General features: G+C 45.3%; 5 protein-coding genes across 5 annotated transcripts in view; 2 read left to right on the top strand and 3 right to left on the bottom strand.

Annotated features, from left to right (window-relative positions):
- CSUI_010397 (swi2 snf2 brahma-like) overlaps positions 1 to 2,385 on the bottom strand; it is a gene marked incomplete at its 3' end in the record, with an annotated part of 2,968 nt that extends 583 nt beyond the window's left edge. Inside the window, exon 1 of the mRNA XM_068070501.1 lies at positions 68 to 2,385. Coding sequence (XP_067917519.1) covers positions 68 to 1,074 — 1,007 coding nt within the window. The remainder of the gene's footprint in view (positions 1 to 67) is intronic.
- CSUI_010398 (uncharacterized protein) lies at positions 2,114 to 7,178 on the top strand. The gene is made up of 4 exons (XM_068070502.1): positions 2,114 to 3,335; positions 4,177 to 5,216; positions 5,677 to 5,839; positions 6,208 to 7,178. Exons 2-4 carry the CDS (start codon positions 4,536 to 4,538, stop codon positions 6,441 to 6,443), a joined length of 1,080 nt encoding a protein of 359 aa, XP_067917520.1. The 5' UTR covers positions 2,114 to 3,335; positions 4,177 to 4,535; the 3' UTR covers positions 6,444 to 7,178.
- A 565-nt stretch (positions 7,179 to 7,743) lies between these two features.
- CSUI_010399 (uncharacterized protein) lies at positions 7,744 to 10,326 on the bottom strand (the record flags this gene model as incomplete). The annotated part of the gene is made up of 3 exons (XM_068070503.1): positions 7,744 to 7,973; positions 8,364 to 8,532; positions 9,106 to 10,326. 3 exons carry the CDS (start codon positions 10,324 to 10,326, stop codon positions 7,744 to 7,746), a joined length of 1,620 nt encoding a protein of 539 aa, XP_067917521.1.
- Positions 10,327 to 11,985: 1,659 nt separating this feature from the next.
- Positions 11,986 to 20,164, top strand: CSUI_010400 (uncharacterized protein; the record flags this gene model as incomplete). The annotated part of the gene is made up of 5 exons (XM_068070504.1): positions 11,986 to 12,314; positions 13,346 to 13,581; positions 14,769 to 15,743; positions 16,740 to 17,305; positions 18,473 to 20,164. The coding sequence occupies 5 exons, from the start codon at positions 11,986 to 11,988 to the stop codon at positions 20,162 to 20,164; spliced, it is 3,798 nt and encodes a 1,265-aa protein (XP_067917522.1).
- A 2,579-nt stretch (positions 20,165 to 22,743) lies between these two features.
- CSUI_010401 (uncharacterized protein) lies at positions 22,744 to 23,962 on the bottom strand. Its single transcript, XM_068070505.1, has one exon. It carries the CDS (start codon positions 23,867 to 23,869, stop codon positions 23,657 to 23,659), a length of 213 nt encoding a protein of 70 aa, XP_067917523.1. The 5' UTR covers positions 23,870 to 23,962; the 3' UTR covers positions 22,744 to 23,656.

The raw sequence follows: 23,962 nt of genomic DNA on the forward strand, positions 1-23,962 counted from the left end.
AAAGAGTGAGAAAGAAAGAAGTTTTCTGGCGCATGCAAGAGAGAGAAACAAGAATGGCTGGTCGTACTTGAGAAGTCTCTGTCTCTCTTCGAGTTGTGCAAAGGCTTCCTGTCTCGTGCCCTCTCTGATCTTTCTACGAAGTTGAGAGAGGAGAGGTAAAGAGAAGGCCTCTATCCTCTTCCCCCCTTTCGAGTGTACAGACAGCAGACGTTTTTTCTTTTCTTTCTTCGGAAGTAAAGCCTCGATCTTGGCAAGAATTTCTACAGGAGGGACCATCCCTTGTTGCACATAACGAGCGGCGACAAGCTGCAGTCTTAACTGTTCTCTTATCGCTGCAGATGAAAGAACGGCTTGTTCCTCTTCTACTTCTTCCTCTTCCTCTTCGGATGTCTGCGGGGGGTGAGAAGATTCATGAGAGGAGGATTTCGAACACGGGAGAGAAGAAGAAGAGAGAAGAAGACGCTGAAAAGGTTCCTTAGGAGCGAAGATCGATGAGGTAGAGAAGGCAGAAGGTTGGCCTGATAAGTCGCACGGGGTATCCGTGAGTGCTGAAGAAGATTCTTGAGGAAGACAAGTAGAAGAAGAACGGAAAGGAAACGATGAGGAGGAGGCTTCGAGAAGATGGAAAGGACGTGCTACAGGAGGCCGAGTAGATCGGCCGTTACTATACATAAGGAACGGGTCCCCTTGGTCGAATGAAGAAGAGACGCATGAACTGTCATTTTTCTCTTCTTCTTTTTTATCTTTCCCGAGAGAATTGAATCCATTGCGAGGTTGCACATCTTCATTGTCTTGTCTCGGTTTACTGCCTTCTCCATTGGGCGGAGAAGAAGAAGAAAGATGAGTGCTTTTATCTCTTTCTGAAGCAGTTGCAGATGCATGCGTTCGCATATAGAATGCCCTTTGCTGCTGAAGAAAGTCAGATAAGACATCGTCATCTTCTTCTTCTTCATCCTGATACTCGATCATCTCTGGCCTACGAGGGAGATCGGGAGAAGTCGAAGCTGAAGAAGGGGCATGTTCGTGAGGGTGTACAGACACCGCACAAGAAGATGGCACAGAATCTTCCTTCATTCTCGCTGAGAGGGGAGAGAAAGAAATAGACTAGAAAAGAAGAGCTTTAGACACTTGTAAGTCCCTATAGGCAGTAGAAGATTTAGCAGAAAGAAACCGAGCAAAGCTTACATATCATGAAGCGAAGGAAGAAGAGAAGGAAAGAAAGAAAAAAGAAGAAGATCGCCCTTCTTGTTTAAATGTGAAAGATTTAAAGAATTGAAACAATGGCACCAGGAGAAAGAAGAAAAGGCAAAGGGAGTCGCCAGGAAAAGAAGATTCTTGTCTCCCGACCATCTGAACGAGGGAAATGAAAAGAGAGAAGTCGGAGGGAATTGGAAAGAAACCCAAAAATGAAAAAGACCAAAGAGAAGTAGAGAAAACAAGTGAAGAATCTTCTTCTACATGGGGGAGTTTGAACGGCTGAAGTAGAGGGAGGACAAACGTGGAAAAGAGCAAGAGGGTGGAGAGATACTCCGTGAAAGTTACGAACCCCCAGTCTCCAAGAGACGTACAGATAAGGAAAGAATAGATAAGAAGAAGGAAGGATGAGAAACAGAAGCTATATATAGCGTACGTCTTAGCCTTAGCTTCTACGCATCTGCTTGAAGGAGGTCGATAAGAGAAACAGCAGCGGCCGTTAGATTTCCTTCTAGAGATAGATATCTCCCTAGCTTAATATGGAGGAAGAAAGACGTCATACAAATCGAGAGATGCCATGAGTTCGAGAGAGAGTGATATGCAGGAACCCCCTCTTTTCCTACTCTTTCTTCTCACTCTTTGTCTACAAAGATGGGAGAAAGAATACACAACAAGAAGAACTGCGAAAAGAACAGACGAAAAGAGAGGGAGACCCAGAAACGGCAAAGTCAAGAATCGTCATCTCTTCGAACCAGGAAGGATAGCAGGGACAGTGGAAAGAAGAGGTCGAGAGAATGAAGTAAAGAGGTTGATTTGCTTGTTCGAAGAGAAGTAGGAAGTTGTCTGCATGCAAGGGGAAAAAAAAAACTTCTCTCTCGCTCTCTCCACTCTCAGTTGGCTTGACGACCGGATAACAATAGACATCTTTCTCTTTTCACCACGTCGTTTTGTCGTGCGGGAGATATCTCTTCATTCTCGCTCAAGGGGAAAAGGTGTGAGAGGCTCATGTTGAGGTTCTTTAAGTAGGCAACAAACAGTGAGGAGAGAGAGACAGGCTACTGCGGACTCGGGAAGAAACACGAGGAGACGGGACGGAGTGTCATTCAGACGGAGGATGTCTGGTCACGCGGGGGGGGTGACGAGGTTTCTACCTAGGATTCTCCTCGCATTTGGACTTTCTGTACTTTTCTTTTTCATCAACGCATGTCGAGTCTAGCTCAGTTTCATGTAGAGTGATGAGACGAAAGCGGGAGATGATGGCAAAATCGGTTTTTTACTCAAGAAGATGAGCGAGGGACGGGTCAGGAAGCTGATAGGACGAGGTTTGTGCCGCTGCGCGGAGTGAAGCGTTCTCGAGTGTATGTACACCAGAGAAGGCGGTAGAAGAATCAGGGTTTCGTACAACGAGGGGACGTGGTGAATGGCTGGGAAATGACTAGCTGAAAACGGAATCTGATGGCTTTGACAGCAGGGAATGTTAGCAGATTGCAGTCAGAAGCTAGAAACTGGGGGGAGGCGAGGTCGAGGAAGAAGACGCAGGAATGACGAGCTTTGCGTACCGCGACTCTGCCCGTAGTGGGTGATGCATCGAACACATGAAAAGACAGTGCTCTCCGATGAGCAGAAACAGAGTGAAGTGTAGGGGTGTCCTGTATAGATAGCAAGTCCGTCATCAGTGCTGATATAGTAGAGCAGCGGGACTGCAGTCATCGCGGCCAAGCGCTGCACTTGGAAGGTTAGACACGGAGGAGGCGCAATCAGTAGCTGGGGCCTTGTGGTTGCAGTAAAGAGAAGTCAAATAACTGAAGCGAGCGGACGAAAGAGCGCATAGGGACAAATGTGGAAGGAGAACAACGCATCAGAAGACATAGAAGTCTTGTTTTGTTCGTATACCGTGTCTGGAGTTCTGGAATTTGACAGCGTAGACGCAAAGGCTACTTCAGTCGAGCATGATTCTCCCTACCCTTTCTTTGGCTAGAGTTTCAGGCTGTTCTCGTGTGCTTCCAGGAGTACTAAAGCTTATACCTGACACCCCGCAGAAGATACCTGCTCTCTACAAAGGAGAAACAGGCTCCCCATCTACCTAAATCTCATACCTTCACTTGTGTTGATTCTTGTTCTGAAAGAGGAATTGCAGGCGGGTGAGGAAGTTTCTTGAGCCACTCACTCACCAGTCTTGTGGCTCTGTCTGCAACCCATCACGGCGATGCTATCAATGCGGAAGTTCCGTATACAGTCTGAGTGAGATAAGCCATTCGCAGGCAGCACCTACCACTTCTACAGTTGGGGGGATTTAGCAGCAAGATCTGAACGGACGAAACTACTCATGGTGTCAGTGACCTGCCAGTGTTCAAAGGTCGAAGATTCTGTCATTTAGGAAGTAATGTAACGAGTGAAAAAGGCTTCAAAAGCCGTCTTGACTGAGGGAAGATCTGCAGTTGTCCCGTATGTACTCGGTGTGAGTAACGGGAAGTCGCCTCCGAGGGTTTTTAAGCCCTAAACGGTTGTCGCATGGCAGTCCGAGTCTTTCTAGCAACGAGACCCTCATTCAGGAACTTCCCTTCTCCGTCTTTTCTTCTTTTCCGGCCTATACTCGGTCCCGCAGAAGAATCATCGGGCACGTCAAGTGACTGCTTTTTGATCCGATGTTAACTAGCCTCACACACTCATCTCACTGTGCAGACGTATCCCGATCTCTAGCTTCATCCAGGTCGACCTCTTCATTCAGTCCACAGCGCCCTCATCACATGTCTACAGGTTATTGTCGGTTTGTGAAGCTTGAAACCAGGTCGCTTCTTCGTTTAGTGCACTGGAAAACTTTCATTCTTTCGGTTCGACTAGGTCCCATCTTCGTGATATACGGACTACTGACAAGTGCTTTTTGCGGGTGACCATCCATTCTGTGCCGTCAAATGGATATGCCGACACCATCATTACTGCGCGGCAACCGCCGCCTTCTTTCGTGTCTTTCTCTTTTACTAGGGATTCTCACCTCAACTGTTCTCCTCGGTGGCGTTCGAGATGACTCCCTGAACTTGGGTCTGGTCATTCATGCAAGAGCGGCAGAGTTGCGAGGGTCACCGTCAACGGAAAATGAATCTTCTGTGAATCCGGAAGTCGGGGCACCCCCGAAGCCAGAGAATGAAGAGATTTCTTCCGAGGGGTCTAGGCCGGAGTTTCCTACCACTTCTGAATATGATTCTGCCAAAACAAATGTACAAGAAACTTCCGAAGAAGGGAGTAAACAGCAAGAGACTGCTGAGGTGTCTTCTTCAGATCAGCAAACCGCGTCTGAGCAACCTGTCGCCAATGGCTCTCCGGAAACATCTAGTGAAGCTTCCATGACTGAAGATTCCGGATATTATGCTCAGGAATCATCAGAACAAGACTATAGTGGCGATGAGATTTATGAGAGAACGGGAGCTGCTGACGATGAGGCGGATTATGAACAGTGGGTCACAGCCTTTGATATTCCTGAACAACTCCGAAAGCGCATCGAGGGAGATGATCCTATGTATTACAATCTTATCTTAGAAGAAAGATTGTATCTTATGGATGCGCATACCGATGAAGGGGAAGGAGGGGCACATAAACAAGCGGAAGATCCGAATAGTCTCTTAGTAGCCAAGAAGAATGGTGTCTATGCTGTATGTTACGCGCGCACTGAGGAAGATATATGGGACCGCTGTGCTCATGCTGCAGAAGCAGCTGAAGGAATTTACATTCAGATGCAAGATATGACGGATTTCGGGAGAATGGTCGACCCGGATGAGGGAGTCGATCCCTCTACTGTCAAGGCAGCACTGACCGAAGAACATTACACACGTTCTCTGCGAGATTTAGGAAAGTCGTGGTTCAACAATATCAAAGATATGAAAGATATGACAGGTCTAAAGGTCGCTGGTATATGGTTCGGCCCCCCGGACTACGATAAAATCGACACGCTTCTCAAAAAGTACCCTGACGTCTTCGATGGAATTTACGTTGATTGGGAAGATGGTGTCGGAGCGTGTGTTGACAAGGTAAGGATGGTCACCTTGGCAACGTCACTCCTCTGCCAAAGAAAGACTCTTTTCTTTACCTTAGCTTCTTCCCCGCCTTAAAAATCTCTCGATGACCCCTACTGAGAGATGGGCTTTTCACTTTCCTCGAGTTCTTTCTTCAGATGGATTAGACGGGTCTCCCCCCCTTTCTATCCTCCGGCGGTTCTTTCAGACCGATGGTAGGAAAACCAGTGAGTGTATGGCTTTTCTACCCTTCATGGATGTCTTCACTCTAAACTCTCTCAGGTCTGCAAAGCACCCTTAGCCTGGAGATCGAATGTGTCCGTCACTCAATGAAAAGCTGTCTAGCAGTTGGTGTAGCTCCAAGTATTTTCCGTACCTAGGTATTCTTCCATGCATCTCTACGCCGTCGGATTTGTGTTCTGTTGTCGAAAAGAGAAAGCTTTTTTCCGTTTTTCGTCCCTTTTCTCGTTTACAGTTGACAAATCCTCCACGGACAACTTCAACAGGAGAGACGACTGCCTGGGCTGAAAACCTCAACTTCTTTTTCCGGTATTACATGGGAGGTCAAGATTCGAAGACATGCCTTCTTGAAGATCAGTCACCCTACTCTTTCGACACCTACGTCCGAGCCGAACGAGGTAAGCCGGTTCCCCTGTCCGGACAAGGGACAGCGTCAATCCCATTTTAGCAGAAGAACCTTCAGCAAGCAGTCGACCTGATACTTTTCCATCATTCTTAGAGATAGGTAACGTTCTCCGTCAAGACGCCGATTTCTCTTCACTCTTCTACTGTCCCGGGAGCGTACCGCTCTCTCACAGAATAGGTGTGCGTCTCTTTCAGGCTTCCATTGTATGAAAGGAGGGGCAAATGCCACTCCGTAGGAGTTGGCGTCTATCGGTTTTGCGTGCTTCTTTTTCTTTCCGGCTCTTTCACACCTTGCTTAGTTGCTAATTCACATGGGGCGTCACATTCATGTTTCTTGTTTGCTTTGTTTTCCTTTTAACAGAGATGAAGGTTCCTGAGGAATGGGTCCCTGCATTCCCTTGTTTCGCTGGACACCAGGGTCGATGCTATCGCGCCTTCCGAAAAAATATCGCGTCTGCATGCGATCCAAGTCAACAGCGCTTTATGTTTGCTCCCTACGAAAGAACTTCTGATAAACTGCTTACCATGTTCAAAGAAGGCTGTCGCGGTCTCGGTTATGAAGCTCCCCCACAGTACGATATCGTTCAGTACGTCTAACGATAGAGATCGATCGCCCCGTATATAATAAGAAAGCTCAGCAACCAATTTCCGTACTCCAAGAGGAACACCTATCTACAGAGACCTGCCTCCGACCCTGTTAAACACCCATGCATTTGTCAGCAGTAACGGTCGTCTGTGTACCTGAGACAGGGCGTCGTTCATCCACTCTTGCTTACTTCAAAAGTTCTTCATTCCTTCCTTCTCACATATATTTTTGCAGATCACTTATTATCACACCTGGTACATCGGCACCTTTATGATCGTGGGCCCTCCCTTCCCCGGTGGCGCGATGATGGAGAGGCATCCATCCCCCATGTTCACTTCAGCTGTACTGGCTGTCTGCCAGCACTCCGTGAAAGTCGTATCTATGCCCATATCTAGTCTAAGTTCACTTTCCAGCTTTCTCCGTTGTGATTGTCCGCGTTGCTTGCTTGATTGCGTAATCGCCTATGACAGCTACTTTAGACAATAGAGGAAAATGCATGAGCTCAACTCAACAGTCGAGAAAAAGAAAACTACGAAGTCGAGAAGAGAAGTACACTTCTCCGTCCTTTACATCTTATGTATGAACCTCATCAAACAGGTCATTCATTCATAGTCGTGACGTTTCTGGTACGGACCTCTGAAAGAAACCTCGAGCTTGCCGAAGTGCGTACAAACAAACTCATTCTTTGTGCTAGGAATCCTACAGTCGTATTCTAGTCCGTGAAACAATAATGTATCCGAGCGACCACGGGAGCACCAACACAAACTAAGAGACTGTCTATTTGCCTCAACAAAGAAAAGGAGCTCGGCTCGTCAAGCGCTGGTTCCCTTCTCCAACTCTCTTGACTCCTTCAAAAGTCACGATGTCTTTCGAACAGGCGTATTAACAGTCGAGAAGCGCATTGCGTTCACTTCCATCATACATACACACTGAGGATGATGATGGTCATAACTGACATGCAATCACGGGGGTCTGTCAGGAATGAGTAAATAAACATCTTACGACCTCGTATCCAAACCAAAGTAACCGTGAAGAAGTCTTCTTTGGTTGGTCATACATAGAGACTGTAGCAGTCTCGCGTAAACGTACATGGAAACACATTCTTAGACTTCATGAGAAAACAGCCTTCCTCCGCTTGAAGACAATAATGGAATTCTCCATAGCATCTCAGAGAAAAGGCACAGCACAATCGAGATCATCGACAGATAATGTCCATTGTACAATTCAGATAGCTGCCTTGTTACAAGGGGACTGACTCGTCCGCCCTATCTATTGTTTCACATCCAGGCCAGTTGATCGTGTTAGAAATTCTTAGATAGCCATGACCAAATCATGTGGAGGAAGGCCCTGACCAAACCCAGCACAGGTGTCATTCAGAAGAATTCGCATGCTTTCCGATGCTCGATCGAAAGGAGAGAACACGAACCGCTGACTTTCACCACATGCGTCCTTCGCGTGTTGAGTTATGCTACGGTAACACCGGCCCTCTAATCCACCGAAACAAGGGAAAGTCACATTCCATCCGGGTGGTGGCATGAGTTCTGTAAGGTAAATAAACAGCACAAAAAAAAAGAAAACACGGCGCACGAACAAGGTTAAATAGACCCTGCTGTCTTCCATCAAACTTTGCAGAGGATGACAGAGTGATACAAGAATCCCTGTTCCTCCCTGCACACGATTATCAGCAAAGAAAAGGCTCTCCATTTGGATGGAGATTCCACACGGATTAGAGACAGCAAGCTTAACTACTGAGTCGAAAACAGCGGCGGTTGAGGTGTGATAAGCAAGCTAGCTACCCTCCTTCTCTACTACAATGTTTACATGACCGGACCACAACCATCTCAGTTCTGAATAAAGCTCCAGAGTGTGCTGGACGGAGACAGAGAGTTGAAGACTTCAAACTGAAAGATCTCTACATGTCAGACACTGACCTCGATTGCCGTCGTTGATGAACGGCTCAGCAGTGTAGGGGAGACCGTTGCCGGGCAGGTGGCAGGCACGGATATCCTGGCCTCCAGTGTAGTACCGCATGAAGAATTTCTTGGGATCCGCCCATGCTGTCTGTCGCCCTCTCCGGTTGAATCGGGGGGGTGTCTTTAGCTGAGGCATCCACGTAAGACAGCATTCCAACGCAGATTTGGAGAAAGAATGACTCGGGCACAATAAATTTGCTTCCTGAACACAGCGCGGTGCAAATGCTTTGCCTTCAAACCACGGAGCAAGTTGTGGGTATCGCGCTCCGGTTTGACAGGTTCACTATAGAATAGAATCTCTGCAGCCGGTCAAACAGCTGCATCAAACAACCGATCATCTGTCAAACGTTCATCTCTGTCAAAGAGGGAAAGCCTGTGCCTCCGGCACCTTGCGCAAGCTGTTGCAAACTACTTTCTAAGATGTGCTCTGGCTGATGAAACACCCACGGTCAGCCGGTCCAGCAAAGATTTAGATATCATCGTGAAAAAGACAGTTGTTGGACTGCCGGGGTATGAAATTGCAACTAAGACTTGCCCTCCTCGTTACCTCTGCATCCAACAGCAGCGGCCGACTGGGAAGAACGTGGTCTAGGCAATACGCTCGGCAATCTCTCGAGATACAATTACGAGTAGTCACGGAGGGGTCCCCTCTGCAAGCGACAGAACTGAATGTGTCCGATTGCGTCGCCTGCTTTCTTACCTTTGTCATGCAAGCTCCTACACCTGAATCCCAGTCGACAAGAATCCCATCAAAGACTCCTGGATTCTTCTGAAGAACAGCATCCATCTGATCGAAATCCGGGGGACCGAACCAGAGACCTCCTACGCTGAGCCGTGTGCGGTTCTTCAACTCAGAGATGGTTTCGAACCACTCGGAAGGAAATGGTTGACGAGATGTGGAGTAATGCTTTGCGGGCAGAGAGACATCTTGAATGGCGGGATTACCGATTTCGTCGTCGTCATGCCTACCAAAATCTGTCATGTTCACCATGGGAATGTACACTCCATCTCCGAGCGTTGCAGCGTCAGAGCAGCGTTCGAGAATATCTGCTGTCTCCGTTGCATAGCAGTAAGAGAAAACACCATTAAAGGAGCTGACCACTGGAAGCGGCTTTTCTGTCGCGTCCTCTTCGTTAGGAAGACCCCCACTTCTTTCAACCGGCGGCTCGTCGACCTCCCCGTTTGCTTGCCTCTCCTCCATCAAAACATAATCGTAGTAGTCGATGTTGGTTCCCGGGATCACTTTCCTGTATTGCTGTGGAAGATAATATTGAAAATCGAAGTTATGGTGACCATCTTCACCGTGATGATAATGGTCGTCGTCTTCCACTTCATCTTCTTCAGGTTCGACCTCATCGTCATCTGTTGGGTTCGGATCCTCGGGATCACCCTCCTCCTCGGTGGGTTCTTCTGTGATTACAGACTCTTCCTTTGTCTCAGGGGCGGCTTCCTTTTCATTCTCTTGTTCCAGATCCCTGTCCTCGAGCTCGTCTAGAGGGCCTGATGGCAAGATACCATTGCCTGTATTGTACGGGTCCTTGTCCTGTTTCCGTTCAACGGGAGACTCTTCAGCTGAAGGACTCGGGGGAGAATCGATCTTTGCTTCCCTCTCAGGTCGTTTCTTGTCAGAGCCCGCAGAATTACTACTGGTAGCTTCCTCCTTCTCCTCTTGTCCTCGGTCAGACTTCAAATCAGTTGCCCTGATAGCTCGGTCTTCTTCGTCGTCGTCCTTCTTTAGTGCGGACAATTCCGGCAGAGAAGGAAGAATACCGGAGCGCTCTCCGACCTCATCTGCGCGTTGAAGAAGACGTAGTACGCTGCTACTGGGGAGGGCGGCAGCGACCGTCCCATCCAGCGAAACGCTGAACCAGAACGAGCACTGGACAAAAAGGCCAAATGTAACTGAGAGCCATAGGTTCATTCTGCCATTGGCAGAACAAACGTCGGTAGCTAACGCCATAGGTATAAAGGTTTCAAGCGTTGGGTGAATGCTTGACTTTTTCTCTTTGAAAACGCGCACGTAGTTGTAGTCCTGGAAGAGTCTGACGACTGTCTTGACCAAGAATCGCCTTAGACGGTTCTGGAAGGAAGGGAAAGAGAAGAGATTCAGCTACCTGCACCTGGCCGACTGCACCGAGGGTGCTTTCTAGGCAATTCGATGAACATATCTCAAGATTTCGAAAAAGCTGTCCTCACACCGCGAAAGAAGTGACTGCAGTGTTTCCGCAACATCTCGAACTGAGCTCTGCGTGGTTAACCCGTGTGCTCCGGATCCGGATGTGCTCGATGAACGGCTGTCTCGCTCTAGAACACGTGCAACCTCGTCCAAGGGAGTCCATCCTGGTATAACACTATGAAAGTCTAACTAGCTGCAGTCATACCCGGTTCCGTAGGACTCCCGAGAGAGACTTCTGCTAAATTTACGCGACTACCCTAGGTTGTGATGATACCGTCTGCATTCCCAGCTCGACATCTTTGTATGGACGAACCCTTCACGCGCGCCGAACACATGTCTTCGGGCAGCAGGGGAACACGCAACAGGTGAGGAGTCGGAGTCTGTTCTATGAGATTACAGGAGTTTTCTCTTTGTTAGTTGTGACGGAATAGAACAACTGACCTGCCTGAAAAGTACCTGGGGATGCAGCTGCTATCCCTGCGGTTTTACTCTCTGCGCCCAAAATGCTTGTGCGAACGAACGCTGCCGATCACAGCGAGATGTCCGCAAGTTCTAGCGAAGGCGTTCTTCCCTTCAAGCGGGAAGGTCCTGAACACTTTATTAACAGGTATCTGAACCAATCCAGCAGAAGACTTCAGCACAAGTTCCTCGCCTCTTTTCATCCGACCAGATGACTCGTCACGGGACAAGGATAGGGTTTCGAGATGTGAGTCGTGATTTCTGCAGTTTTCTCTTCGTTTTTCGCCCGTCTCGAGGAGGTCGCGTGATGTCCCAGTCAAGCAAACTAGCTGCGGCATCTCTTCCTGTCTCCCTTTCGGCTATCTTCTGTCAATTCTTTCTCTGCTGTCTCTCCGCGGCACCGTTCTTCATTCTCCATCCATTTTAAGGCAGGAGCCCAGCTGAGTTGAGTGTGCCATACACATCTGTTCTCGGTCGGGCGGCGTCCTTCGTTCCTCGTTTGTCTTTTCCTGGATTTCCGTAGACCCGTCGTTCCCTTCCTACCTTGTCTATTCATGGCGTGTGGTATCCTGTCTTGTTCCACTGAGAACGCCATCACGATAAACTCCTCGGGTATAGAAACGCCCAGGCAAAGAGACATGCGAGTGTTGTCGTCGTCTACATTTGAGTGAGGCGGGATGGGAACTTCCATGGATGGGTGATAGGCACTTCCCTTCTGTGAAGCCAGTAGACCTCTCTCTCATGAATCTTTGTTGGAACTTCTTCTCTGATCAGAAAGTTGAGAGACACTTCCTACACAGTCTCCATTTGTCTCTTCGGTCTTTCAAACCCCAACAATTGAGATTTCAACCAGCCAGCCATCCAGCTAGTTCTGGCTTCACTGACTCCCTTTTTCAACACACGCGGCTTTGGCTACTATAGCATCTCTTAGATCAATGTTTCTCAATGGCGGGGGATCGCTTTCTTCAGAATGACAACACGAGCCACGGCTATTCCCCAGCAGCTGAAGATGAGGATGTACGGGAGTTCTCTCCATCGTCAAAAGGAACAGGGGGAGACACCGGTCTACGAGGACGGAGTCAAGAAGACCGGGAACGTCAGCGGTTAACAGCACAAAGTCAGGATGACGAGGAGAGCAAAGCTGATGTTCGGCGTATGGCCCGCCTATTCTTATTGATCGGAATTGCAACAACCTTCCCGTGGAATAGTCTTCTGACAAGTTTACCTATCTTTACCATTACATACTTCCCTACCTACAAATGGGGGATGTGGACGTAAGTGTCTTTTCTTTCGAAGTCGCCTCATCAAGAGAAAGCGAAAAGGATGAAACTGCTTGTTTTTCTTGTTTCTGTATGTACACACATAAATAGTCATGCATACGGTCTCATCCGCTTTTCAATGGAAGACAGACATACTCAGCTCTCAGCGATTGCCCTCTCATCATAATTAGCTGTAGGGAAGTGACGGTATATTTCCGGAGTATGTTAGAAAAATCAAGCTAAGATAACACTCGGTTAGGTGTATTTCTTGGGATAGAGGAGAGCAGGCTCAAAGCAATCGTCTCTATGTATATATGCTTTCAAGTAATGATCTATGGGGACTCTCTCACACTCTTTCCTATGGACATTCCAAAGTGATCAAGATGTAAAAGAGAAGAAAGAAGTTTCTGTCCTCTTGAAGCTTTCATCCAACCATCATCATCATCATCTTGCAGTGGACAAAAGTCTTATCTGCTCTTTCTCCTCCCCCTTCTTGACTTTCCACGACGACACCATAGATGTAATAGCTAGGCACGGAGTGTATGTACACCTCGTAAACACCCTGACTACACAACTGAGGGGTGATTTATCCCTTCTTTGTGTATATGCAATTACTCAGAAGTACTTGACACGTATGGAGACAGACGACATTATGATACCTACAAGAAGTTCTTCAAGTAAAACACCCCTGTCTATCTATCCCTTCTCTTCTGTCTCTCTACCCGACTTTACCTACTTCTCCTATCTATTTTAACCACCCCAAGTCATTTCGCCTCAGTTCCCCACCTCCCTCGACGTCACATTTACTTTCCTCTATCTATCTTTCTTTCTGGCTTGTCTTCTTTCTCGCTTCTCAAAATCTTTTCCTATCCATTCTGTCTGTCCTTTTCGCTCCTCTTAAGTCTGCCGGTCACTCTCTTCTTCTCTATCTCACTCCTCGTCTCCCGCGCTTTTCTTTTCTCACATTGTCCTGGGTTTCTGAGAAGATCTGATCAAAGACTTCTCTTCTTCTTTTGTCTCTTTTTCTTTTTCTTCTTCCTATTCAGAGCCCAGATCAGTGCAGGAGCTAACCTGTTAGCTCAGCCTGTCCTAAGGTGGCTCATGCGTCGGGTGACCCTTGGGTCATGTTACCTTGTGTCGACCTCTCTTCTTTTGGTCTCCACCATTCTTGTACCTCTCTTGGGATATTTCTTCCAGAAAACTCCAACAGGGTTCGTCTTAGCCTTATCGTCAATCTTCCTCCTCGCAAGTGCTGCAGCTTCACTTCAAGCAACTGCCTTTGGTACGCCTATCTACCTATCTTTAATCTATCTATCTATCTATGATACATACACGTTCCCCCACACGGGTCTTGAGAGATGTTCTATACGCGTATACCTCTCGGTCTCTATGTCTGTTTCAAACACTTCTGTATAGGGAGAGGGAGAGATAGAGACTTGAAGAAAATTCCAAGTATCGATTCTATCCAGAATGTTTTCTCCCTACAAGTGAAGTGACACTTTCCTACTATGTCACGATAGAGATTCTATCTAGGGTAGGTGGGCTATGCGCTACCTCTTCTTTAGCAAAGACTCTCGTATGAATGATCTAGGGTAGTAGGTGATATGTCCTTCCAAATAGACTATGTAGATCATATCAGATACAAAGGTACACATAGGTACACACATACGCATACACGTATCTCTCTCTCTTTGTCATGGGCTCTTCTCTTCTTTTCTTTCTTTTTGCTCCTCATTCATGATGGCGAGACACTCCATTGCGTATGGATTCTCCCAGATCTTCTTGAAAGTGCATGCAGTAGAAACACCCCTACTACCGACGATTCTACAACAGTATGCTGCGTGCACATACTTCTACCTCTCGCTCATATGCGATTGATAGATTAAAGATAGATAGAGAGATAGATTAAAGATAGATATAGATTAAAGATAGAGAGATAGATAATACTACCTTTACCTCTTCTTCTTATCTGGAGAATCTTTATTCTTTTGCATGCTGACAGCGTCAATTTCTTCTTCCCCGTGTGAGTTTGTCAGTATACTTGTCCTTGTCCTTTCTACTTCTTCTTCTTCTTTTCTCACGCGTCTTCTCTTTTTATGCCTATACTTCTTTGTCTGTCTGTCTCTTCTGCCAATTTTATACTTCCCTCTCTTCACACATACTTACCCCTCACTCCAATGAAGATCCTTATATACATATATATACATATATATAGATATACAGATATATCTACACAACTACATATACATCCATATACACATATATATATATATATATGTGTGTCTGTACGTATCAGTAGATATATAGACAATACACCTCATGACATAAGAGAAATAGACGGATGAATTTCTTTCTCATCCTTCCTCCGTGATATATCCAACAAACCCCCCCAATCCACTGTGGCGATCCGCTTCTTCTTGTTCTTTCTCTTGACTTTCATCTTCTTTGTCTTTTTCCTCTTTCTTTTAGTGCTATCAGCGGCTGTGCCTGATGAGCGCTATCTCTTTCGATTCTTCGTGGGCCAAGGTGGGGCAGGGGTTCTCGCCGCTGTATGTGGAATTTTGCCTTATCTTGTCAAGCGTCTTATCCCTTCTCAAGCCATCTCGACTTTCTCCTTTATCCAAACAAGTCCAAGTGTTCTTCTTCCTTTCTCGGAGCCTTTTAACAATACTACCACCCCTTCTTCTTCTTCCTCTCTCCCGTCTTTTCCTGGGATAATGCTTCAGCTGGATTTGGAACAGAAGGGAGGGTTTGCGCAACGAGAGACCACGAATCTTAGTCAGAGTACAGGGACTTCTCTTTCGGATGATAACGATGATAAGGAAGAAGTTCGATGGTCGTTATATAGCTCGGTCTTTGTCTTTTCTATCTGTATTTGTATTCTCTTGATCTGTGCTTTCTCCTATCGTGCCTTGAAATCTTCACGGCTCTTCTCGCATCTTTTAGAACACCCTCAATCTACCTCCTCTTCTTCTTCTCCTCCAGCGACAAGGAGAGTCCCTTATGGACTCGATGGAGAAAGAAGAAGAGGAAGAGAAGAAGACCAGGAAGACCAGCAGGGAAAGAAGAACAAGAAGACAAGGACAGCAGGAAGAAAAGGTGCTTCTCATGAAGAAGAGACCATTCCTCTTGCTGAAGATGAAAGCCCACCACATCGTCGTAGAGGAGAAGAAAGAGAAGAAGAAGAAGAGAGAAGAAGAAGGTGGATGAATGATGAGAATGTGAATGGCGCGACACTCAATGACGTTTCTCCTATGAAACGACAAATGAAAGGAAAGGGGCATGAAGAAGGAGAAGAAGGAGAAGGAGATCTACATGTATCAGTCATCCCAGTCGGAGAGAAAGAGAAGGACAAGGGGGCGAAGACATGGGCAGACAGAAGAGTGCAAGCAGAAATTAGAAATGCCTTTCTTGTCTTCTTTGTCTCGGGAGTTCTCTTCCCAGGTATCTCTCTCTTCCGTTCTTCTCGTCTTCTTGCCTCTCTCTATCGCATGCACTATCGAAGAAGAAAAATAAATCCACAGGTTCCAAACCGAGTGTGTCCCCTTGTAGGCAAACAAGACAGTTCAATCTATGGCTTTATCTATCTATCTTTGATCTATCTTCAATCTATGGCTTTATCTATTTATCTATCTTTAATCTATCTTCAATCTATCTATCTATCTTCATGTGTACCGATCGAAGTCGAGAAGACATGCAATATACCATGTATATAAATATATATATCTATCTATATGTATATATCTATATGTGTTGACCTAGTGCTTTATCATTGGCAACCCAAAGGTCTCTGGAAGGCAAAAGAGGGAGTGGGAGAGGGGGGGGATTTCGACGGCTTTGATAGAAGTATTCTCTATAATAGAGACTATACACATCCTATACTATAAGTCGCTTTATTCCTACTGGGATTGCCGATGATATAGAAGGAGATCTTTCAGAGAGGAATGCTTTCTATGGAAGACCGGGTTAGGAGTGGTAGGGATTGTTTTGAGAGGAGGGCAGGTGCTTGAGAGACTTCTTTCCATACAAAAGGTACGAGTGTTGAAGACCTCCTACAGCTATACATACAGCTATACAAATAAATCTAACAATGATCTATATATATATATATATATATCTATATATATATCATTCTTATATATATATATATATATGTATCAGCCATGGCGAGATCCGGGTAGATGAAGGTTTCATGTGGCTGTCTTCTTCTTCTTCTATTTCACCTTTACCTTTCGAGTCTGTAGATATAGACCTGCCAGGAGCATATATATATATATAGATAGATAGATCGCTATATATCCCTGATGACATGCTAAGATGAGAATGATCTGTCTATCTTCATTTGCACATGCACAGTTATCTTCGTGTCTATATACCGAAATATCTGATATTTTAAATATGTTTACTGTTTGCATGCGTATCTTTGTGTCCTTCCTACAGCGGCGTCAGCAGAATGGCGACCTCCATCGACGTCTCCCCCTTCGCCTACAGCTAGCTTCATTGAATCGACAGCTACAGCAGCAGCAGCATCGACAGGAGCAGCAGACGGCGTGTTTTCTTCTTCTTTTCTTCCTTCCTTTCTTTCAACTTTTCTTACAGCACAACAACTTCAACTTGCACTTGCGTCGTGCTTTCAAGTAGGCGATCTTATCTCCCGTGTTATGGCTAGGTGGTTTCTCTTGTTTGATACCTCCACACATTCTTCCTCTTCTTCCTCTTCCTCTTCTACTCATCAACGGGAGGCATCTACGGGTAGGAGAGGGGGGACAGGGACATTGGACAATCGATTTGGAGAGGATGAAGTGAATGGACAATCGACGATAGGAAAGACGGAGAAGAAGGAAGGCAATCCGGACAATGAAGAAGAGGAAGAAGATGGAGAACATAGACGAGACAAGAGAAAGATGAAGTCTGAGAGAGAGAATGACATACAACATAATAATGACGATGTGAATTTAATACCCCATAGAGATGGCTCCAAAAGCTCGCCATTAACTATACCAGTGGTATGTACAGTCAGGCTAGTTCATTTCCCTCTCAAAGTCTATGTGCACAGTCTCCACGGGATTTCTTTCCACATAGGCGTACATACACATATAAACAGGGAGATCTATCTATTTGTCTATCTGTCTACCCACGACACACCAGCCTTTCTTCTATAGCTGGTCTACCGCATGCACCTATCTTTTCAGCATGTCCTTCGGTCCTACCATATACGACATAGGTCTGTCTGCCTGTCTATCCACTCATCAAGACACGTGTAGGCGAGACGCGTGTACCGCTCTACACAGGTGTGTATATCTAGTCAGTAGAAGAAGGAGATGAAAGGACACGTAGAAAGAGAGAGATCGAGCTACTTCCAAAGAGGCACAGGTCACATGTAGGACTCGTCCAGCCCATCAATCAAATCTGAGAGAGATGTCTCGTATCCACAAGTAGAATGAAGAAAAATCCACCTAGGTGTCTGTCTCTCTATCTGTACACACCTATATCTGTATAGACATATATATATATATATACATCTATATATATAGACAGAGGAGACTTTATACATATGAAAGCATGGTATCTATCGATTCACTACGACTTTAAGGCGCTAAATCCTGACGTCTACGCTATTCCAATGCCACCTGGCTGGGTCATAAATCTCTGTCTACATGTGCTATCTGAACAATGGAGAGACCTGATCTTCTTAGAGTACAATACGTAGTGCATGTGTATGTACAGGTGAGGGAGGGCCACGTATTGTTCTGTCAGTGTGTCGGTAGACATTATATTCAAATACGAGGTTTTCTGTCTATCTTTCGTTATCGTTCTTCAATCGAGAACGATCTATCTATCGATCGATCTATCTATCTATCTATCTTGAGCCCGTCTATCTTTTAATCAATCTATCTATCTGTATCTTTAATCCATCTATCTCTGATCCATCTATTTATCTATCTCTCTCTCTATTCATGTATTGACGGGCCTGTGTATACATCTGTTTGCATTGGTACATCTATTGATACACATGATATTTCATATTCATATATAGAGAGAGAGGGAGAGACAGATAGGACGGATGCTTACGCACCTTCAACTGAAGAAGAAGAAGCCCACATGTTTCAACATGTCTTTTCATTCCTTCCTTCTTTTCTTGTCTTTTTCGATTCTTTCTTTTCCTTTTCTAGGCTCTGCGTTTTCTGTTCATTCCTCTCTTTCTCATCTCTCAGCTCGCGACTCTCCCTCCTTCTTCTGTTTTGCCTTCTTCTTTCTCTTCTTCTTCTTCTTCCGTGTCTACTGTGGACAATGAGGACCCAACATCTCCAAACCACCCCCATTCGATCTTCTCTAAAAGAAGACAAGATGAAGAATATCGAAGCGGAAGGAGACTATTTTCTGATACCTTTTCTATTAGTTCTTCGCATCCCTCCCCTCTACGTCTATCTACAAGAGACGGAGACTCTTTCTCTCAGCCACGCTTTGGTCCGGAAGATTCTCAGCGAAATCCTCTTCATCTGACGCCCCCTTCAAGTTCGGGTGTATCTACACCTCGTCAAGATCTCTCTGAGGTGATGCCTTCTTCTTCTTCTCCTCAAACTTCAGCAAGCTTTCTAGATTTAAGTTTAAGTGTAGATCATGACGCATACCTCGATTCACTGTGGCGATCTGAAGAGGAGGCTCTCCAGAAAATGGAGGAGGAGAAAAAGAAGAAGAACCGTCTACATGGCGGGGTAGAAGAAAGAGAAGAAGAGGGCTTTGCGAAGAAGGATAGAGATGTATCAGAAAGACCACGATCTCTTCTCTTGGCGAAAAAGAGGAGAAGACTTTCCTCTACTCATCATAGACCTTCTTCAGAAATGCCTAAGAAGACCCCTAGGACAACGACCTCTCCTAATCTGCATTCTTCTTCTTCTCCTTTCTCGTCGCCTCCTCGTCTTTTATTCGGAGAGTTCAATACACCTTCACATTCTTCTTCTTCTCCTCCTCCTAGTCATCCCGATTCACATCCACATCATTATCATCCTCGTGACGAAGAAGAGATTCTTGCTTCTCTGTTTTCTTCTTCTTCTCCGTCTTCTTCTTCTTCTTCCTCTTCTTCTTTTATCCCTTTCTCCTCTCCGTCACAAGAGGTCCCTAACCCTTCTTCATTTTCTTCTCTCTCGAGTCATGTGGCATTTTCAGGAGAAAGAAAGAGTGATCTTGATCGCAGTGGAGGAGATGTGAAGGACTTCTTCTTCTGGTTCCTGTCTCTCGATCTTGTGCGTATTCTTCTCGTTCTTCTTCTTGCGTTTACCAATGGTCTCTATTCAACTATAGCGATTCTCAATGCAAATGCTTCGGCGCATGCAGCGGCTCTCTTACATCACTCTTTCTATCGGAAGAAGAAAGCCTACCCAGCTTGTTCTTCTCCCTCTTCTTCTTTACTTGGGAGAAGGAGAGAAAGAGAGAGTGAAGAAGACAACAGCGATCTCTCTAAAAGGCAGAAAGTGGAAGATCAGGTCACTACCCCTACGTCTTCATCTGTTCAGACACCCTCCGATCCAATGGACGAGGGAGAGAAAGAAACGTCGAGAGAAAGAAGAGAAAGAGATCGATTCCATAGGAATTATCGTCATCGTGAGAATGAAGATATAGAGAAAGCCCAAGAAGAGGAAGAAGAAGAGGAAGAAGAAGACGTCCAGGAGACCTATCTAATAAGATCTTCATCTCTGTATGTTCCCATAGTACCTGAGAGAGAAGGCTCGGGTGTGCAGGAAGAAGTGATTCAGAGGGCTAGACAAAAAGTCGCTTTTGCTGTCAATGTCGCCGTAGTAGCCGGTCTATGCGCGGGAAGTTGGAGCGGCGCCGCCCTACAGTTCTGTCTACCTCGCACTATGTAAAGAAAAAGAAACGGAGAGAGAAGAAAAGAAGAAGAAGGAAATAGAAGGAGAGAAGAGAGGAAGAAGATATTTCGTACTCTAGAAAGAAAAAGAAACAGAGAGAGAAGAAAAGAAGAAGATACCTCGGACTAAGTAAAGAAGAGACAGGGAGAGAAGAAGAAGAGCAACAAGGTGAAGAACACATAGAAAAGACAAAAAGAAGAATCTTTCTTCTTCTTCTTCTGTCTTTAAAGGCGCTTCTATGAATGTACAGACACCTACTTGATACACAGGGATAGTCAGATGAGAAGGCAAGATGAAGAAGAAGAAGAAAACGTTGACAAGGGGAAGGTCTCTCAACTTCTTCTTCTTCACCTTGTATTGAGCTTACTCGAAGACGCATGCCGCCTAGTCGACTCTTCTATGATAGACATCATTCAAACACATCAAATTGCATATATATATATATATATATATGTGGATGATATGTGTATAGTTCTCCATATAATACATATATACAAATATGTATATATGGTGTATGTATTATATATGTGGCCACTGTATAAGAGAATTACATATGTATATATGTATATATAGATGTGTATATACAGGTGTGTATTTCCCATATTTGAGATAAACAAATCGTGGGTGTTCTGTTTGCAAGTGTGGATGAATGATCAGAGCACTTCTCTCTTTCTTTTTGCATTTCCATTTTCTGCATGCATTCTTTTCACAGATCGATCGACATAGAGAACTCATCTCTAATACGTCGATCTACCTCTCGATGTATGTAAATGTCAGTCTATCTCTCTCTCTGTGGGGAGATGTCTATCATGTCTATATATCTAGGTATCACCTATCTATTTACGTGTGTGTATGTGTATGGGTCTGAATGATGAAAATCTATTGTGTCTCTCTACTTCCCTTTCACCTCAAAGCTGGGGAGGAGAAGAAGAAGAAGCCCGCCTGGATGGCTGTCCCACACTCCCACCTACCTACAGGCACATACTCTCTGATGTCTCATTCATCCGCAGTCTCACAGGAATACCAGCCTACATAAAGAAAGAGAAGGGGATAGATAGAGAGGTTAAAGATTGATAGATGTACGGATATACAGAGTCAGATATAGAGGTGAGACATCTAGATTGTTTATAGTGTTTATGCAGACTGAAGTTGTCGTTCTCTCTCTCTGTCTTTCTTTCTTTCTCTCTGTCTTTCTCTTTCTCTGTGTGTCTGTGTATTTCTCTTTGTTTTGATGTGGAAAATAATGTGAGGGAGGGACGTAGTGGAGCACGTCTCAACATTTCCATAGTCATCCTTCCTACGAGAGAGAGAGAGAGACTGGTATAGATGTATTCGTTATGTGTATCTCTATCGATTCTATTCCTTACATACAGTAGAGAGGAAGAAGGTGATGGGGTACGTCGTGACACGGAGAAATGAATGGGGAGAGAGAAGACCTCCTCAGTTCATCGACTTCGAGGTATATATATATACCTAGGTATGAATATGTATGTATGAGTATATATATATACATAATCCATTCATTCCTTCCTTCATTCATAGGAGCGAACGCCCGGGGAGGAAGGCGGTGATCCATCACGAGGTGGGAATTGTCAAAAGATCAACTTTCGCTTGAAGAATTCTAGGCAAGAGAGGACGAGAAAAAGAGTTAGGAGATATGCCTTTAAAGAACACATACTTCTTTCTCCCTTCTCTCTTCTTCTGTCTGTCTGACTCTTTCTCTGTGGGACAAGATGGGTGTGGTCCTGCAGTCCCTGACTTGTCTATCTCGCCTTTCTCTGTTGTCTCGACCCTAGTTCATTAGTGAAGATCATCTCTCCTACCTAACTCTCTCTCTCTCTCTATATATATATATATCTGTGCACCTATTTATAAGGCGAGAGACATACAGAGCTCCCTGTTGAAGCTTGTCTATCGATTTATCTTAATCTTCTAATTGTCCCTGGAATTGAACCTCCTTATCTAAACTCCTCCCCATCTTTCTCGTTGATCTCTGCTCTCCTCCTTATCTTATCCTGTCATGATCTTATCTATCCTCACTTCTCTAAGGGTTATCTCTGAATACGCTAAACCTCCCTTTCTTTCCTTCAAATCGCTATGTAGCGCTATGATCGTGGGAGGTGTCTGTACACCACCCAAAAAGCATGGGTTGATTGGCCTCTTCGCGAGAAGTCTTGAGCTCCTTCTTCTTCATACTCTTCTCATAGGCTTTGCTGTTTGTTTCTCCTGTAGAAGTCATTTCCACCTTTACTACCTGAAGCAGTTCTCCCCTCATTCATTCCTTCCGTCATTTCACGGGCTGCATCTAAACAGTGACGATTGCATGCAGAGCCATACATCCACCTATAGAGAGAGAGAGAAAGAACGGCTATCACCCGTCCCATGTGTATTAGGAGGAAGGATGTTGTTTGCTTGAGGTGGATCAACGATATCTCTCGTTCTTTATAGAGAGAGAAGAGAGAGAGAGAGAGGAGACAAGAGAGAGAGAGACGTGAGCTGTATGTTCTTCACGATAGAAGATTTTGAAAAGTCTAGGGCTGATGGGTCGAACGAAAAGCATCGATCGATTGTCTCTTCGCGCTCACACAGGGAATGGATGAGGGCAGGGGTGGGTCGCTCCTGTATAGAGTTGACTGAAGACAGCTCCCCTTTTATGAGAGAGAAGACCTCTTTACTTCGATGCGCCTCATCCATTTGCCTTTTCTCTTGAGATAGAGCGTATGTCTACATAGGCACAAAAAGCTGTCTAGGTTGGCATTCGTTCTATGAAAGAAAAGGTGACGGCTAGGCATCGATCTCCCCATACCACAGATACTAGATAGAGAGAGAGACATGGAGAAATTAACCGAACGATTCTATGTGTATGTATGTATATATATGTATCACGCATTTCCCGTTGTAATGTATTCCAAGCATTGACTGTCTTATCTATCATTCATCTACCTCACTATCCAAATACATCTCCATATATTTTCATAATCCATAGGCATTCTACCTGTCGTTGCGTTGTCTTTGTCTATCTTTCAGTATCGATGTGTATCGACTTCGGTATTCCGACATTTCCCCCCAAATTCGGCGGTATCAGCAGTCGCCCTTTAGTTAGTGGTGAAGATCTGACGGCGATGTGTGTATGCGTGTGTGTATGTGTATGTATGCGTATCCCTTTTTGTATCGCTTTCTTTCTGAGCGCTCTCCTAGGTGTATGCAAGTCAAGGCGATACTCCAGAATAAAGTAACGACGAGAAAAGAGAAGAGGAAAGGATACGATTCTCTCATATGTGGAACCTGAAGGACATTCTCCTGTCTCTCTTCTAGACTTGTATCTATCTCTCTATCATTATTCATATACAGCCGGGTAGCTAGCCCCCAGCCGCTCTTTGTAAAGCAATATTCACACCATACTAGCTAGACTCTTCCTCCTTCTCCTCCTATGACCATACATACATAGACATACATATACATATACATACATGTCGTCCATGTGAGCAATCAGTCATTCACACAAATCAACGACGAACAACACACGAACATCCTTATACCTACTATAGACACAGTAGATAGCATACATATAGATATAGATATATATAGATACATAGATATATACGTACACACACAGACAAGGATGCCTGTCCTCACTACAACTGAATATTTTCTTCTTCTTCGGCAGGGAGAAAGAGAGAAACAAGGAGAGAAGACCACCATCCTCTGTGACGAAGATGATCTCTGTAGAAAGACAGGGACCGTTTTAAGCTTATGACTTATCGCCTTTTTCAACCCCGCCTTCTTCTCCTTCCT

Source organism: Cystoisospora suis (assembly GCF_002600585.1).
Source record: "Cystoisospora suis strain Wien I chromosome Unknown contig_7334, whole genome shotgun sequence".
Taxonomy (NCBI): Eukaryota; Apicomplexa; class Conoidasida; order Eucoccidiorida; family Sarcocystidae; genus Cystoisospora; species Cystoisospora suis.

Bases quoted from the DNA above. Each gene is read 5' to 3' on its own strand.
- CSUI_010401 (XM_068070505.1), bottom strand. From the start codon at position 23,869: ATGGTGGTCTTCTCTCCTTGTTTCTCTCTTTCTCCCTGCCGAAGAAGA.
- CSUI_010398 (XM_068070502.1), top strand. From the start codon at position 4,536: ATGACTGAAGATTCCGGATATTATGCTCAGGAATCATCAGAACAAGAC. The intron at 5,217-5,676 runs GTAAGGATGGTC...TCTCGTTTACAG, and splicing joins TCGGAGCGTGTGTTGACAAG to TTGACAAATCCTCCACGGAC. The intron at 5,840-6,207 runs GTAAGCCGGTTC...TCCTTTTAACAG, and splicing joins CTACGTCCGAGCCGAACGAG to AGATGAAGGTTCCTGAGGAA.